Source organism: Nelumbo nucifera, chromosome 4 (genome assembly GCF_055504915.1).
Source record: "Nelumbo nucifera cultivar China Antique chromosome 4, China Antique-T2T, whole genome shotgun sequence".
Classification (NCBI taxonomy): Eukaryota; Viridiplantae; Streptophyta; class Magnoliopsida; order Proteales; family Nelumbonaceae; genus Nelumbo; species Nelumbo nucifera.
In genome coordinates this window covers 67,301,485-67,315,399 of record NC_142652.1, presented here as the reverse complement: position 1 = coordinate 67,315,399, position 13,915 = coordinate 67,301,485, and the positions used below count along the sequence as shown (strand labels likewise).

Below are 13,915 nucleotides of genomic sequence, written 5' to 3'. Positions count from 1 at the left end.
AGTCCAGGAGTTGTGTATAACTTTCCAGTTTTGCGCATCAGTTTTGAAATATTTTGTGAAAACTACTCCTTCAAAGTATTTTCTAGAAATATTTTGTGGAAACTACTCCTTGAAAGTACTTTCTAAAAGTATTTTGTGGAAACTGCTCATTGAAAAAAGTTCCTAGATGTATTTTGTGAAAACTTTTCATTGGAAGTACTTTATGAAAGTATTTTGTGAAAACTACTCTTTAAAATTACTTTCTAGAGGTATTTTGTGAAAATTGCTCCTTAAAAGTACTTTGTAGAAGTATTTTGTAAAACCACTCCTTGAAAGTACTTCTTAGAAGTATTTTCACCAAACCACTCTTTGAAAGTACTTTATGAAAGTATTTTGTGAAAACTGCTCCTTAAAAGTTCTCTTTAATATTTATTATTATAAGGGTAAATATCTTAATCTACCCTTACTATTCATGAAATTGACAAACTATACCCTTATTGTTTACATATTGTCTTAAAGTACCCTTAAGTTTTCTAAGAATTGACACGTGGGTAAACACTAACAGAAAAAAAATGAAATATCGATTTTTTCCTTCACCATTCATCAAAATTTCAAAATAAAACCCAACTGATGAAAAACCCATAATTTCCAATTTTTTTCCAAATGCAACTTCCAAACCCAAAACCATATTTGAGAAATCCTCTTCATGCATCTTATTTCAGATTGAAAATCTCATGGTTTTTTGTAATGAACCTCAGATCTGAGTATCAGATACCAAAAGGACCAAAGGCGTCAAAGGTGGTGGAATTGGGTCTAACAAACCCTGCGAAGCAATTTGTGGGGTAACGACATCCATGGCCACTAAAAAATTGGCAATAAAGGTATGGCGATTAGGCATTGCAATGGTTCTATTGGTGCATACAAGGGCGGCTTGTGTTGCTCATGGGTCCGAAAAAGGTGTATTGAAGAACAACAACAAAAGAGGAGAGAAATAATACAAATGATAAAAGAGAATACATTGAAGAGGAGGGAAAACAAGCTACAGGAATGTTTTAAAGGACTTCTTTGAGCTTTGATTGGAAAAAGGCTTGTGAAAAAAAAAAGTTTTAGGTCCTTAACCTAGAGTGCGTCCAAGAGGAATGGAAAGACAAAGGACTTTGTTGGATGAATTTTGGTTTCTTGCAATTGAAGATTTGAGGAATACCATTCAGTTCTACAAAAAGAAATACTAAAGATTCAAAGAGGATTAGTGTTTTGAGTTTAGGAGTCCATAGTCAAGGAAGTGTAAACTAAGTAGAGAGGAGGAAGGGAATTATCTCTGCAAAATCTAGGAAAAAAGAGGAGACATGTGTAGATTTTTAAGGTTTACTTGCGGGTTTTGATGAGAGTTTTCGATCCTTACAAATACCTTTTTTCTGTGTTGTACGTTTTCTCCCCTTACTCCTCTTACTAACATGTGACTCTTCCTCATCATCTACATAATCAATTCCATCTTGCTTGAATTCCTCGTCACCATCATCACAATCATCTTCATCCTTGTTGTAATCATCTGACAACCTGGTTCTTCTACCCAACCGTTTGAGTTTAGTTTTTGATCGACTAGAAGAACCCTTTTGGGGTTTTGATCCGGAAACCTCTTTGTGGTTTGGATCTAACCATCTAACAAACCCTGTTTGATGAATGCATCTTGGAGATCTTCAAGTTTCTTCCATCCTCTAGAGACCACTACTCTTGCGTTGTTGTCTCAAAGAAAGGGCTTGCCTTACAGGCCACCATGTGGATTTTTGTGTTAAAATTTGAGCTAAAATCCCGCAACAATAAAATCTCAAGATGCTTGGAAGGAAAAAATGCAAACGATACACGATTGACTGCTCAAAGATTCCAGTTGACAACCTCCTTTTCATCAAACATTTATCATTCGAAAGTTATAGTGGCTGCCGTCGCTTGTGACGACGATGCCAAAATCACCGCCACCGCAACAATTCCCAATAGTGGTGGTGAACAATATGGGTATTTTAGGAATTTTAAAATAATACCACTCACGTGATGTCACATGTGAATGGAGTGTGACGGAAAATTAACAATAAGGGAGGTTTTAGATAATTATCAGAAAATTTGAGGGTACTTTAAGACAATATGTAAATATTAAGGGTACAATTTGTCAATTTCGTGAATAGTAGGGGTAGTTTAAGAGATTTACCCTTATTATTATTATTATTTATCAATGTTATTTATTATTGCTTATTATTGTTACTATTATTTATTATTTTGTTGTTGTTATTCATTATTTTTTTATTTGGGCCTACGTGGTCTCTCATGTGTCACGAAGTGGTGATGTGGCAGGTTTCATTGAAATGCATAATATAATATGTGAAAAAAATATTGTTTATATGTGTGGGTGAAATAAAGGCTACAATTGTCATTTATGCTAAAATAAGCACTTGTAGGGAAAGTAGCTCACAAAAAATCTGCACCCCGATAAGTGCTTAAAAAACACAATAAGTGATTTGGAAAATGGGTCACTAAACAACCATAAGTGGTTGTTTAAATAAGTACTTACATAGCCTTGGTTCATTATTTTAACAACCTCTTAATCACCAAACATAGCCTTGATTCCTTATTTTGCAAAAATGATACAAATGATACCTTTCTGTCCCAAACATTAAAAATCCATTATGTAGATTCTTGTACTTCATTTCACTTTTCATTTGTGATGTTTGGGGATAAAACGTGCACATTAATTTTTAAGTGAAAGATAATATTTTCTACGGTAGTTGATATTGTCTTTATTACATCTATAAATGTGTTATCAACTGATTTAAAACCAAACATATTTGTCATAGGAGTTTTATTCCAAAAAATTAAGTCAACCTTTTGAATTATTTTAGTTAATTATGCCTGTTGGTTGATCAAACAACATGACTCAAGTAAATTTAAAAGAATCTTCAATCTTGAACGAATTATTCTCCCTCCATGTAATAACAAATCAACAATTTTTGAAGAAGCAACTAATAGAACAATTTTGTTATCATCTAAATTTTGCAATGATTGTTTTTTACAATAATGTTTTCCTATTCGACTGCTTTTATAAACAAAGAATAAATCACCCTTATTATTATAATACATATTCATAATTTTATCAAAAATGAATTTCTAATAATCATTTATGTCCGCATGGCATAACAAAATTTTGAAATTCTATTGCACTAACATAATTCATTTTTTTCGTGTATCATCCTATTTTGTAGTACTTGAAAATTTTGCCTTACTGACATTGGAATGAGGTGGGTATTCATTTAAAGATCTTACATTCTAGTTCAAAATATTTTTCAACCTCATTTGTAAGATCTTCCCAATATTATTTTCAAAGCTCAAAAGCTTTTGTGACATTACTAAATGTTAAAATTTTACAAAATAAATTTATAAGTTGTGATTCTAATGCCCATTGAGATGATTTAAATAATGTATTATGTCATTTATTATCATCCTCAAGTAAATCAAGCGTTGAATATGTTTCCTTATATGTTGGATATAGAATGTCATTCACAATTCTTAAATCCTCAAAGCACATGACTTATCTTATTTAATAAGTCATTAAAATCAAATAATACCTCACATGAATTTGGTTGTGCATGATATAATCCTTCAATTGACATCTTTTTCTCATTTTCCACTCATTTGTGTCTTTGTTCCATACTCTCATTAATGGAAATTCTACATATGTTAAGCTTCTTGTATCTTCATGGTTTTGGTTTGCTTCAAACGATTTTGTTAACATGGTATGTTTGACATCATAATGATTATGAACCAAGTCAATGTTATCAAAATCAGTAATTGTTGATTTGATAAACGAAATTACAATAGCTTAATTGATAGAAAATGCTCTTGGTTTTCAAATTCAAATATCTTCAACATAATTTAACTGATGATATATACTTTCACAATAATGATTAATTTCACCTACATGCTTGTACTGCTACATATCACTAGCTATGAATGTACTCGTACAGGTATTGATCACCTTTGTGCACATCATTCAACATTTATATATGTATCATATCTTATTAGCAAATCAGAGTTATATAGACACACCGGTTAACAATTTCAACTCCATTCAACATAACCATTTTTCCATTATCTCTATGTCGATAAACAACAAATCCATTGTTATTTATTGTTGTCTTTTTGCAAAAGACTTTTGGATAAACATTTGAACACCTTTTCATAAACCCTGCATGCATTATTTGGATTGTATTTGCAACATGGTCCATATATCATACATCAAATAACTATTTCATGTAACAATATATCTATTTCTTTATTAAGTATCTCAGTAGTTATAATATTATCAATATCATTAATTGAATTTGGCTTATCTTCTTTTTGTTTATGTAATAAGTATGTGGGAATAGGAAGGCCTCGCTTTTGAAACTCAACTACATCAACACCTGTGTTTTAAGAAAGCAATAGTTTATAATGTGGTTTATAATAAATAATCTATCAACAAAACTTAAAATAATAATATATAAGTACTTAGAATGAGAATTCTAAAAAGTTTACCATTCTTCAGATCTTAAAGCATTTGCCTCAACTTAATATGAAAGACCCTAGCAACCAAATCAGGCTTATCTTTTGCTTATTGTCATGGTATTATTTTTAGTTCTTCTTCTTGTTTTTTTGGCTATTTTGATTTATAAATGAATGTAATGAAAAGGTCAAGGGGTCTTGCCTATCTACCATTGAATCATATACCGTGGCCCACTTGTAAAAGATGATGGCAATATAAACCTTTGACCAATTATTGAAGTATTAAGATCTCTTTATGTAATTGCATCCTCCAAACCTTGATAAAATCAAATTGCAATTTTGATTGATTATCTTTAAAATGTTTCAAGAGATTTTGTTCAATTGCTGCAAAATTCCATCTTTTAGTAAACCTTCTTTATGCTTGTTGTAAAGAATTTGACAATCATTTCAAGTTATGATTGGAAGCAATAGCATCAACGTTTCATTGTGGCAACAAATTATCAATTTTTGCAATTTCAAAAACATTTGCATGCTCTCTTGATAATGTTGAAGTTCATTCCTAAACCTTCGTTGGTGTAGTTAAAACTTTGATAGATCGGAAATGTTTTCACATGGTCTAAATTTGATAATCTCTTACCAAGCATGTTCACTAATCTCACTATCTATCAAATTCACAAGAGGTAAGGTCAAGATTCGAAACACAACTCTGTATTGCACATGCAAAATTTTGGAGTTAGACAAAGGGCTCCATTTAAATACAATAATATTTTCAGACTCTATTTGAAAACATGATGCATCAACCACAAACTCCTAACCTACCACTCCCAAGAGAGCATTACATTTCTCGAAAGGGGCTAATATTGTGGTGGATTTCAACATTAATCCTTTTATCACACCGTCTGCAATTCTCCTCCAATCCCTTAGTGGTTGTTCAGTAACCACTACTAACTTTCACTCCCAATCAACATTGGCAACATTGATGGTTATTCTATCATCACTTTTAATGTATTCTAATGTCAATAGCGCTCCCATCAAAACATTCTTTTCACCATCTTAAATTTGTGCACCACCATTATGTTAGGCTGCCTAAACTATGAGCACTAACCAATCCTCCCCCCTTCCAAAGCAATTTATTCACTATTCATCCCAATAGTTTTGTCAAAACACTCAGAAAGTTGTGAATGATTTCAGATAAATAAATGAAAGGATTCAACATTCTCTCTCTCTCTCTCTCTTTTTTTTTTTTGCTTCATGGGGTAGCCCATCCCATTTCCCTTAACCCCCCAACCCCTGGTGGCAGCGGGATTTGCTCCTAGGTCTACTTTGACGAATCAGAGAATCTACTAACTGAGAAGGATTCAATATTTTTTAATAACTCAAAAAAATAAATTATATGATTATCCCTAACTGTGAGAAAAACAAAGATATCTTATCAAAAAATACAAGCTCTGAAGAATGCCGATAAAACACTGTAAAGCGAGAGGCAAGGGTGACCGGAACGAAAAGAAATAAAGGTGAAAAGAGATTCCTTCACTCGAATTAACGAACAGACAACAGAAAGATATAGAAGTAAAAATAGATTCATTCACTTGAACGAGTGAATAGAAAACAAAAGATGTAGAGGTGAAGATAGACTTCATGAGTAGAGAACGAGAGATGTAGAGACTTTGAGCGATTAGATTAGACGTAATACATCGGTATCATGCATTAGACTACTACACTTTTTTTGATGTAGTATCATTTATTAATTTATTTATATGCATACTCGTCACATAAAACATTAGTACCTACTAATGCAGAGATACCATGCTTGTACATACAAAATTCTTCAATGCAGTTACCGGTTACGTTGATGGCTTGGTTCTTTTCTTCCTCTCTATTTCATTTCGAGCGTGTAAATAATAACCGCCACGTTCTTATTGGGAAATAACCAGCTGATCCCGACGCCACGTATACCCTGCCGCCTCTGATTCGCTGAAGGCTGCTCTGGTCGCTACTTTATCCTTGGGCTCAAATATCACGCGCATGCACCATAGGTATCCTTCGTTAACGGACAAGTTCGTTTCCTTCTCCCTGTATTGTTCTTTCCATGGCGTCGCTCCAGGACCTCCGGCGACTTCTCAATGGTGTCTCTCTCATTGCAACAGAAATTGCCAAACGCTCCCAAGCCCTCGAGAGCGCCAAAAATGGAGACTTTGAAGCCCTAGTCTCTTCATCCGCGAAGAAATTCGTTCTCTCGGTTACAGATTTAACTGGGCTGACCAAAGGAAAGATTAAGGAGTTCTCTATTCCCAGCTCGAAGGAAGCCGTTGTTTACTTCACGAACCCTTCTGAGTTCGGAGATTCCAACCCAACCAAGGATGAACGAATCATCGTTTTGGACCAGGAGGTTGAGAATTCATCCAAATTTAGTTCGAACGATAGCGGAGAAGTTAGGGATCTCGAGATACCAATCAAAGATATTGCAGGGAAAAAGTTCCAACCGGTTTCTTCTTCTGCAGATACTAACACTGACCGTGTTCCTGAATTCGAGAACTTGAGCGGAAATAATTCAGAAGCTAAAGAACGCCATACCGAACAATCCCCAGTAAGGAGTGGTATAGCCGAAAGAGCTGAAGTGGGAGTTTCATCAGTGAAGAGGAAGCCTCGGGAGAGGAGAGTTCCTTCAACTCCTTTCAGCAGAGCACTTGGGTGAGTTCCAATTCTATGCATTCGTCTAATTTACAAATAATTACTACTTATATATTTTACTCCCTTCCCCCTTCTTTGTTCTGTTATAGTTTCCGTCAAAATATGCAGACAAGTGGCTAAACACAACATGTGCAGACTAATGCTAACTATAGAAACATGCAATCAAAGCCATTAAACTAAGAGATATGAATGGTAAATTAATGAGTTGGAAGCTGGAAGAAAGAGTGGCTTTTATGTCTCTAAACATTAACACATCAATGGCAACGTATTTTTTCGCTTATTTTTAAGTAGGCAGAAACAGAACGAGCAAAGAAAAATTATGTGTTTGCTTTGATTATTAATCGGGAGTTTAACAAGCGAAGGACCTAAATAACATAATCTGGACTCTTTTCTTATTTTCTGTATAGGAGGGATAAAATTGACTGGACTGAAGAGCCTGATGGAAAATCCTTTGATCGATCATTCCACATTGCTATTGCTACTTGCTGGGGGGGGGGTGTCCATGTCCATTGATGCATCACCAGTGTGTAGTAGTTGTTACCATCACCATCCAGGCCATGTCCCGACTATATAGGGGCAGCTACACTAATCCTGTTTCGCCATTCCGTTATCTTTAGTGCCATATTCATTGTTAAAGTTTGAAGTATGTGCACTCCTAAGATTGAAACCCATATATGGTTTCTATTTCTTGATAAGGTTCTTTCATTAGTCAGTAGATCATCTTAACAATTGGTTGCAAGAGGTGTAAGAGGACCAGGTACTTGTTGGATTATTTGTTTCTATCATAAGACTGCCTCTATTTGGGTTTGTTGGTCACTTGATTAATTTCAATGGGCTTCTCTTCAGTCCTTTAAGGTTCTATTTGTTTCAATGTAAAATGGGTGCAGAAATTTTTAGTCTGAAATAGTTGAGCTATATTTTCTCATTTTTTTTACAATCAAAAACTATCTTTTCATTGCCATAGGCATCAAAACAAATTAGGAGAAGACAATATTATGAAAGAAAGAATTCTGAGCTGAGTAGTGGGGGAGGTTCTTAGTAGATTGATCTCTAGGGCTAGTTAGTTGCATGTTGGGTGGTGGGCAGAGATAGTGTTGGTAACCCATCTTCAATTTGCGGATGACATATTGTTTTATTTTTTTATTTTGTGATGGGAAGGGGGGGCAGAGAAGTGATTGAAAAATTGAAATTGGTGGTGAGTCTCTTTGAAAGAATGTCTAATCTTATAATTAATCGGAGCAAGAATTTGGTGGTTGGTTTAAATCTTGAGGAAAAGGATTTAGGATTTTTGACTGAGATTTTGGGGAGTGAGAGAGGGGAGGCTATTTACTTCATGTTTGTCATCAGGATGCCTCAGGCGGTTGTGAAGAAAGTAGAGAAATTGATGAGAGATTTCCTTTGGGAGCCGAGGGACAAAAAAGGATCATTTGGTGAGATGGGAGAAGGTGATCAAAAGATAAGAAGAGGGTGGTTTGGGTCTAGGGAACATTAGTAAGAAAAACCTTGCTCTTTTAGGTAAGTGGTTGTGGCATTTCCCCTTGGAGAATGGAAGGCTGTGGCACACAAAGTGATTTCAAGTAGCTGATAAAAAAAAAGTGATTTCAAGTATTCATGGGCTCTCAAGGAATGGATGAGGTGGATGCTAGTATGCTGTAAAGAGCTAATCAAGCTGCACCATGGAAAGCGATGCATGGTATAGTACCTCAATTTCTTGAGCATATTAGGTATGATCTGGCTTTTGGTAATAGGGTCTGAAAGATGTGTGGGTTGGGGAGATAGATCCCTTTGAAAGATGCGCTTCCTTCCTTGTATGCTCTCTCTCAAGCCTTAAAGAAAAACTTATGTCTGAATTCATTTGGCCTCTTTTCTCTTTTGGGTTGGGATGGAATTTTTTTGATAGGTAATGGAAATTTTATTAATTAGAATAAAAAGACAGCATACATCGTACAACTCCCCACAAAGAGGCACGGGGTGCAGCCTCTAAGCTACAACATAAAGCTTACAAGTGAGCCCCAAAAAGCTGATTCCTATGTGCTTCTTGTTTGGCTAGGACATCTGCCAGCCCCATTTGCCGATCTTCTTTCCCATTGAACTGTGACTGAGATATTTGACATTAGCCACTTAAATCTTCTCAATGCCTCCCTGTAGGGCCAGGCTGCCAACTCCGGTTCTTTTAGCCATCCAATAACCAATTTGGAGTCACCTTCAATCATTAAATGCTCCACTGCAAACTCTTTTGCAATTTCTGCTCCTTGGGATGGCATTTGGGGCTAGTGAGAAATATTAGAGAGTCTGAAGTCTTGCCTGTTAAATATTTTGGATAACGTAGTCTTTGATGATTTAGTGGGTGATAGTCGGGTATGGTCTCTGAGTTCTTTAGGTTCATTTACATGTAAATCCTTCTTCTCTTCCCTTGTGATCACTTCCTCTTCTTATTCTTTTCCTCTGAAAGAAGTTTGGACTGTCCCCATCTCCACAAAAGTTGGTGCTTTCTGTTGGGAAGCTTATTAAGGGTACATCAGCACATATGATTTGTTGCAAAAGAAAGACCAAATTGGTATTTGTCTCCCAACCTCTTGTTCCTTTGCTTGCTGTATTTGGGAATGGTTTTGCTCTCTTTTTGGTTGCATGTGGATCCCTCTTGTTAGTTTGAATTGCTCTTTAGCCCATTTTTTTTTTTTTTGGGGGGGGGGTACAAAGCGAAGAAGTAGAATCTTGTGGAAGTGTGCAAGGACAATGGTAGTGTGGAAAATTTGGAGGAGAGGAACTTGAGAATCTTCGAGGATAAGGAAAGGAATAAGGAGGTAGTTATCGAGAATGTTATAGTAAGAGTAGCATATTAGGTGAAGACTTTGAAACTAATTTCTGATTTTTCACTTGAAGAATTCTTCAGAAATTGGCGGTGAATTGCTCAATCATCCTATAGGAAACAAAAAAATCCTTGAAGTGTGGTCCCCCCAATTGGTGGGTGGATGAAACTCAATTTTGATGGTAGTAGTTTGGGAAATCCAACACCTTTCAGAATTGGAGGAGTGATTTGGGATGAGGATGGGAATGTTTGTGGTTTGTTTTCAGGGCCAATTGAATAGAGTAGTTCAATGAGAGCATAATTCATGGTTGTTTGTCCCCTAATTGGTGTGCCCTGTGTAAGTTTAATGGCGAGGCTGCATTTCATCTTCTTATCTCTTGCCCTTTTGTTAACTTTATTTGGAATTGGTTTTCTGCCCTTTTTGGTTGTAGGTGGTCTTCTCCTGATAATGCTGGATGGTTTGTTTAGCCCTACTAGCATTAGTTGCACTAAAAGGAGGGGTAGGATCCTGTGGAGGTGTACTAGAGCAACACTACTGTGTACTTTTTGGGAGGAGAGAAATGCAAGAATATTTGAAAAATGAGAAAAAGCAAGAGAATGATTCAATTAACACTAGTTCAGTCTTAGGTATGAGATAAGTAAGAAGGAAAGAAGAAGAAGAAGAGAAAGAAGAGGCTTAGCAAAGCAAGGGGTTCAAAGAACATATATGTTTTGGGCACATTTGTAATTCTGCCTTGGGTCAGCTTACTAAGCTGATTTCTTTTGCAACTTCTTGTTGTATCCTAAAGCATCTTAATTAATGAAATTCATTCAAAGTTATTGATAAAAAAAAGAAGAGAAAGAAGAGAGGAGAAGAAGAAAGGGTTCGATCTGAGAAGAGGAAAAGTCACCTCTCAGCCAACCCACCTTATATTTAGGGGCTGTTTGGCAAGTCTTTTTGAAAGATATTCTGGAAGCTCTGACAGTCAAAAGACGTAGTGAGCTTTTGCATTAAGATCTTGACAGTTAGGAGACCGTTTGGTTGAAAAAAACTGAAAATCTCCATTTGGAGCTTCCCGAAAGTCGCCCAAAATGGGCTTTGTACATCTTTTCGGCACGTCTTTTTGCGGCTAGATCTTTTCCCAACCAAACGGGAAAAGACGAAAACGCGGGCTGTTGGACTTCTAAAAAGCCGACAGCCCATGTGAAAAGACGTGCCAAACGAGGCCTTATACTCTTTGCATTAGACTACAAAAGACAAATCTGCCCCTCATTAAGTATGGGACACAACTTCAACCCAGACAAAATAGACAACTCATCCTTAACACAATAGACAAATGACCAAACTACCTTTGTATTATCGATTCTAACACTCCCCCTCAAGTTGGAGAGTATATATCACGTAGTCCATGCTTGTTACATATGTAATCCACTCTTCCCCAACCTCAACCCTTTTGTAAACAGATTTGCCCACTGGTTTCTTGAACTCACATGAGCTGTATTCATCACTCCACTGATCACCTTTTCTCTTACAAAGTGGCAATCAATTTCAATATGATTTGTTCTCTCGCGAAAAGATTGGATTAGAAGAAATGTGGAGTGTAGCTTGGTTATCATAGTACAACGTCATAGGTCTGTCAACTGAGAACCTCATCTTCTGGAAAAGATTTTTTAGCCACACTAGTTCACATGTAGTATGAACCATGGTCTTGTATTTAGCTTCAACATTGCTTCTTGCTACCACAATTTGTTTCCTTCTCTTCTAAGTCACTAGATTGCTCCCAAGGGAGGTACAATACCCTGTAGTGGACCTTCTATCAAACACAGATCCAACCCAGTCAGCATCTGTGTACCCCTCTATCTCAAGAGTTCCTCCACTCTTGTATAATAGTCCACGACTTGGAGTTCCCTTCAAATACCTAACAATTCTTAGGACTACCTCCCTGTAGAGAGACTGGGCTGAATGGGCCCTAGCCCATTAGTGTCTTTCTTGTTATGTTTTCTTATTGGGCCTTTTCTTTATGGGCCTTTAGCTCTAGTTTATGTTTTCTAAGTATAGTGCTGATGTGGATGCCTACTTAAGGGAAATCTTGTAAATTATGTAACTTAAGTAAGTTTATTAAAAGATTAGTGGGGGAAAGAGGATATTATCAAACTCTTCCTTTCTTTCTCCTTTCTTCTCCAATCTTCTTTCTTCTTCTTGCTGTCTTCTTCTTCTTCTTCCTCACTTTCTTTTGCTTTAATCTGAAATTTCTGCTAATTTTAATGGTTTGAATCACATCTTGGTATCAGAGCGGGTCTCCCTTCCAATTTTTCTTTTTTTTTTTTCTTTTTTTCCTATACACTTCTTTTCTAATAGAAAGGTGTATGGAGAGATACACCTTTGTGGTTGAGATCACAATGGCACATGGAGTTTTTGAACTTTTGTGGTTGAGATCACTGTTAGATGAATTGGATATAGACTGTGAGATGTCAATGATCTTATATTGTGACAACCAGGCTGCTATCAACATTGCACATAATCCTGTTCAACATGACAGAACTAAGCACATTGAAGTTGACAGGAATTTAATACGAGAGAGAGTTGCCTCGGGAAAAGTTTATCTACCGTTTGTTGCTTCTGAAGAACAGTTGGCTGATGTTGTGACAAAAGGTGTCCTAAAGGAAAGCTGGTTCACTATATAAGCAAGCTGGGCATGATAGATATCTATGCTCAGCTTGAGGGGGAGTGTAAAGAGACTGGGCTGAATGGGCCCTAGCCCATTAGTGTCTTTCTTGTTATGTTTTTTTATTCGACCTTTTCTTTATGGGATTTTTGCTCTAGTTTATGTTTTCTAAGTATAGTGTTGATGTGGATGCCTACTTAAGGGCAATCTTGTAAATTATGTAACTTAAGTATGTTTATTAAAAGATTAGTGGGGGAAAGAGGAGATTATCGAACTCTTCCTTTCTTTTTCCTTTCTTCTCCAATCTTCCTTCTTCTTCTTGCTGTCTTCTTCTTCTTCCTTACTTTCTTTTTCTTTAATATCAAATGTTCTGCTAATTTTATTGGTTTGAATCACATCTCTCCCAATGTGGAAATCGAGGTTGTTGCATAAACTGACTCACCATACTTACTACAAATGATATATTTGGCTGAGTAATAGTCAGGTAGTGCAATTTATCCACCAATCCCCTTTACCTTCCAGGATCATGAAACTCTTCACTTGCATCAATACTCAACTTGACATTTGGTTACATGGGTGTTTCAGCTGGTTTGTCACCCAACAACCCTATTTTTCAAGTAAATCAAGGACATATTTTCTTTGGCACAAGTTAATACCATGTCTTGACCTTGCAACTTCTATTCCCAAAAAAATATTTCAGTTACCCAAATCTTTTGTTTGAAAATGATCATGTAGAAAGTTCTTCAACTTGTCAATCCCATTGCTATCACTACTAGTTATGACAATGTCATCCACATACACCACTAACAAAATCTTCCTAGCTTCTGATTCATAACTGAACACAAAATGGTCTACATGGCACTGTTTCATGCCGAAGTCCCTCACTACTTCACTGAATATGCCAAGCCATGCACGTGGAGATTGTTTCAATCCATAAATCGCCTTCTTAAGTCTGCAAACTTTACCATCCTCCCCCTGAGCAACAAACCTCGGTGGTTGCTCCATATATACCTCCTTAACAAGATCACCATGTAAGAAGGCATTTTTGATGTCAAGCTGAAAGAGGGGCCACTCATACATTGCTGCTAAAAGAAATCAACACCCGAATTGAACCAATTTTAGCCACAGGAGAGAATGTTTCCATATAGTTAACACCATACAGTTGAGAATAGCCTTTGTCCACTAACCTGGCTTTTAATCGTTCCACATTGCTATTTGGAAGATATTTCACTGTGTATACCCACTTACATCCAAAAACATACTT

At 36.2% G+C, this 13,915-nt stretch overlaps 1 protein-coding gene across 1 annotated transcript in view; it reads left to right on the top strand.

Annotated features, from left to right (window-relative positions):
- The first annotated feature begins 6,416 nt into the window (after positions 1-6,416).
- Positions 6,417-13,915, top strand: part of ABC1 (ABC transporter 1) — a 58,100-nt gene continuing 50,601 nt past the window's right edge. Inside the window, exon 1 of the mRNA XM_010242527.2 lies at positions 6,417-7,197. Within this exon, the coding sequence (XP_010240829.1) occupies positions 6,596-7,197 (602 nt within the window). The 5' untranslated portion in view covers positions 6,417-6,595. The remainder of the gene's footprint in view (positions 7,198-13,915) is intronic.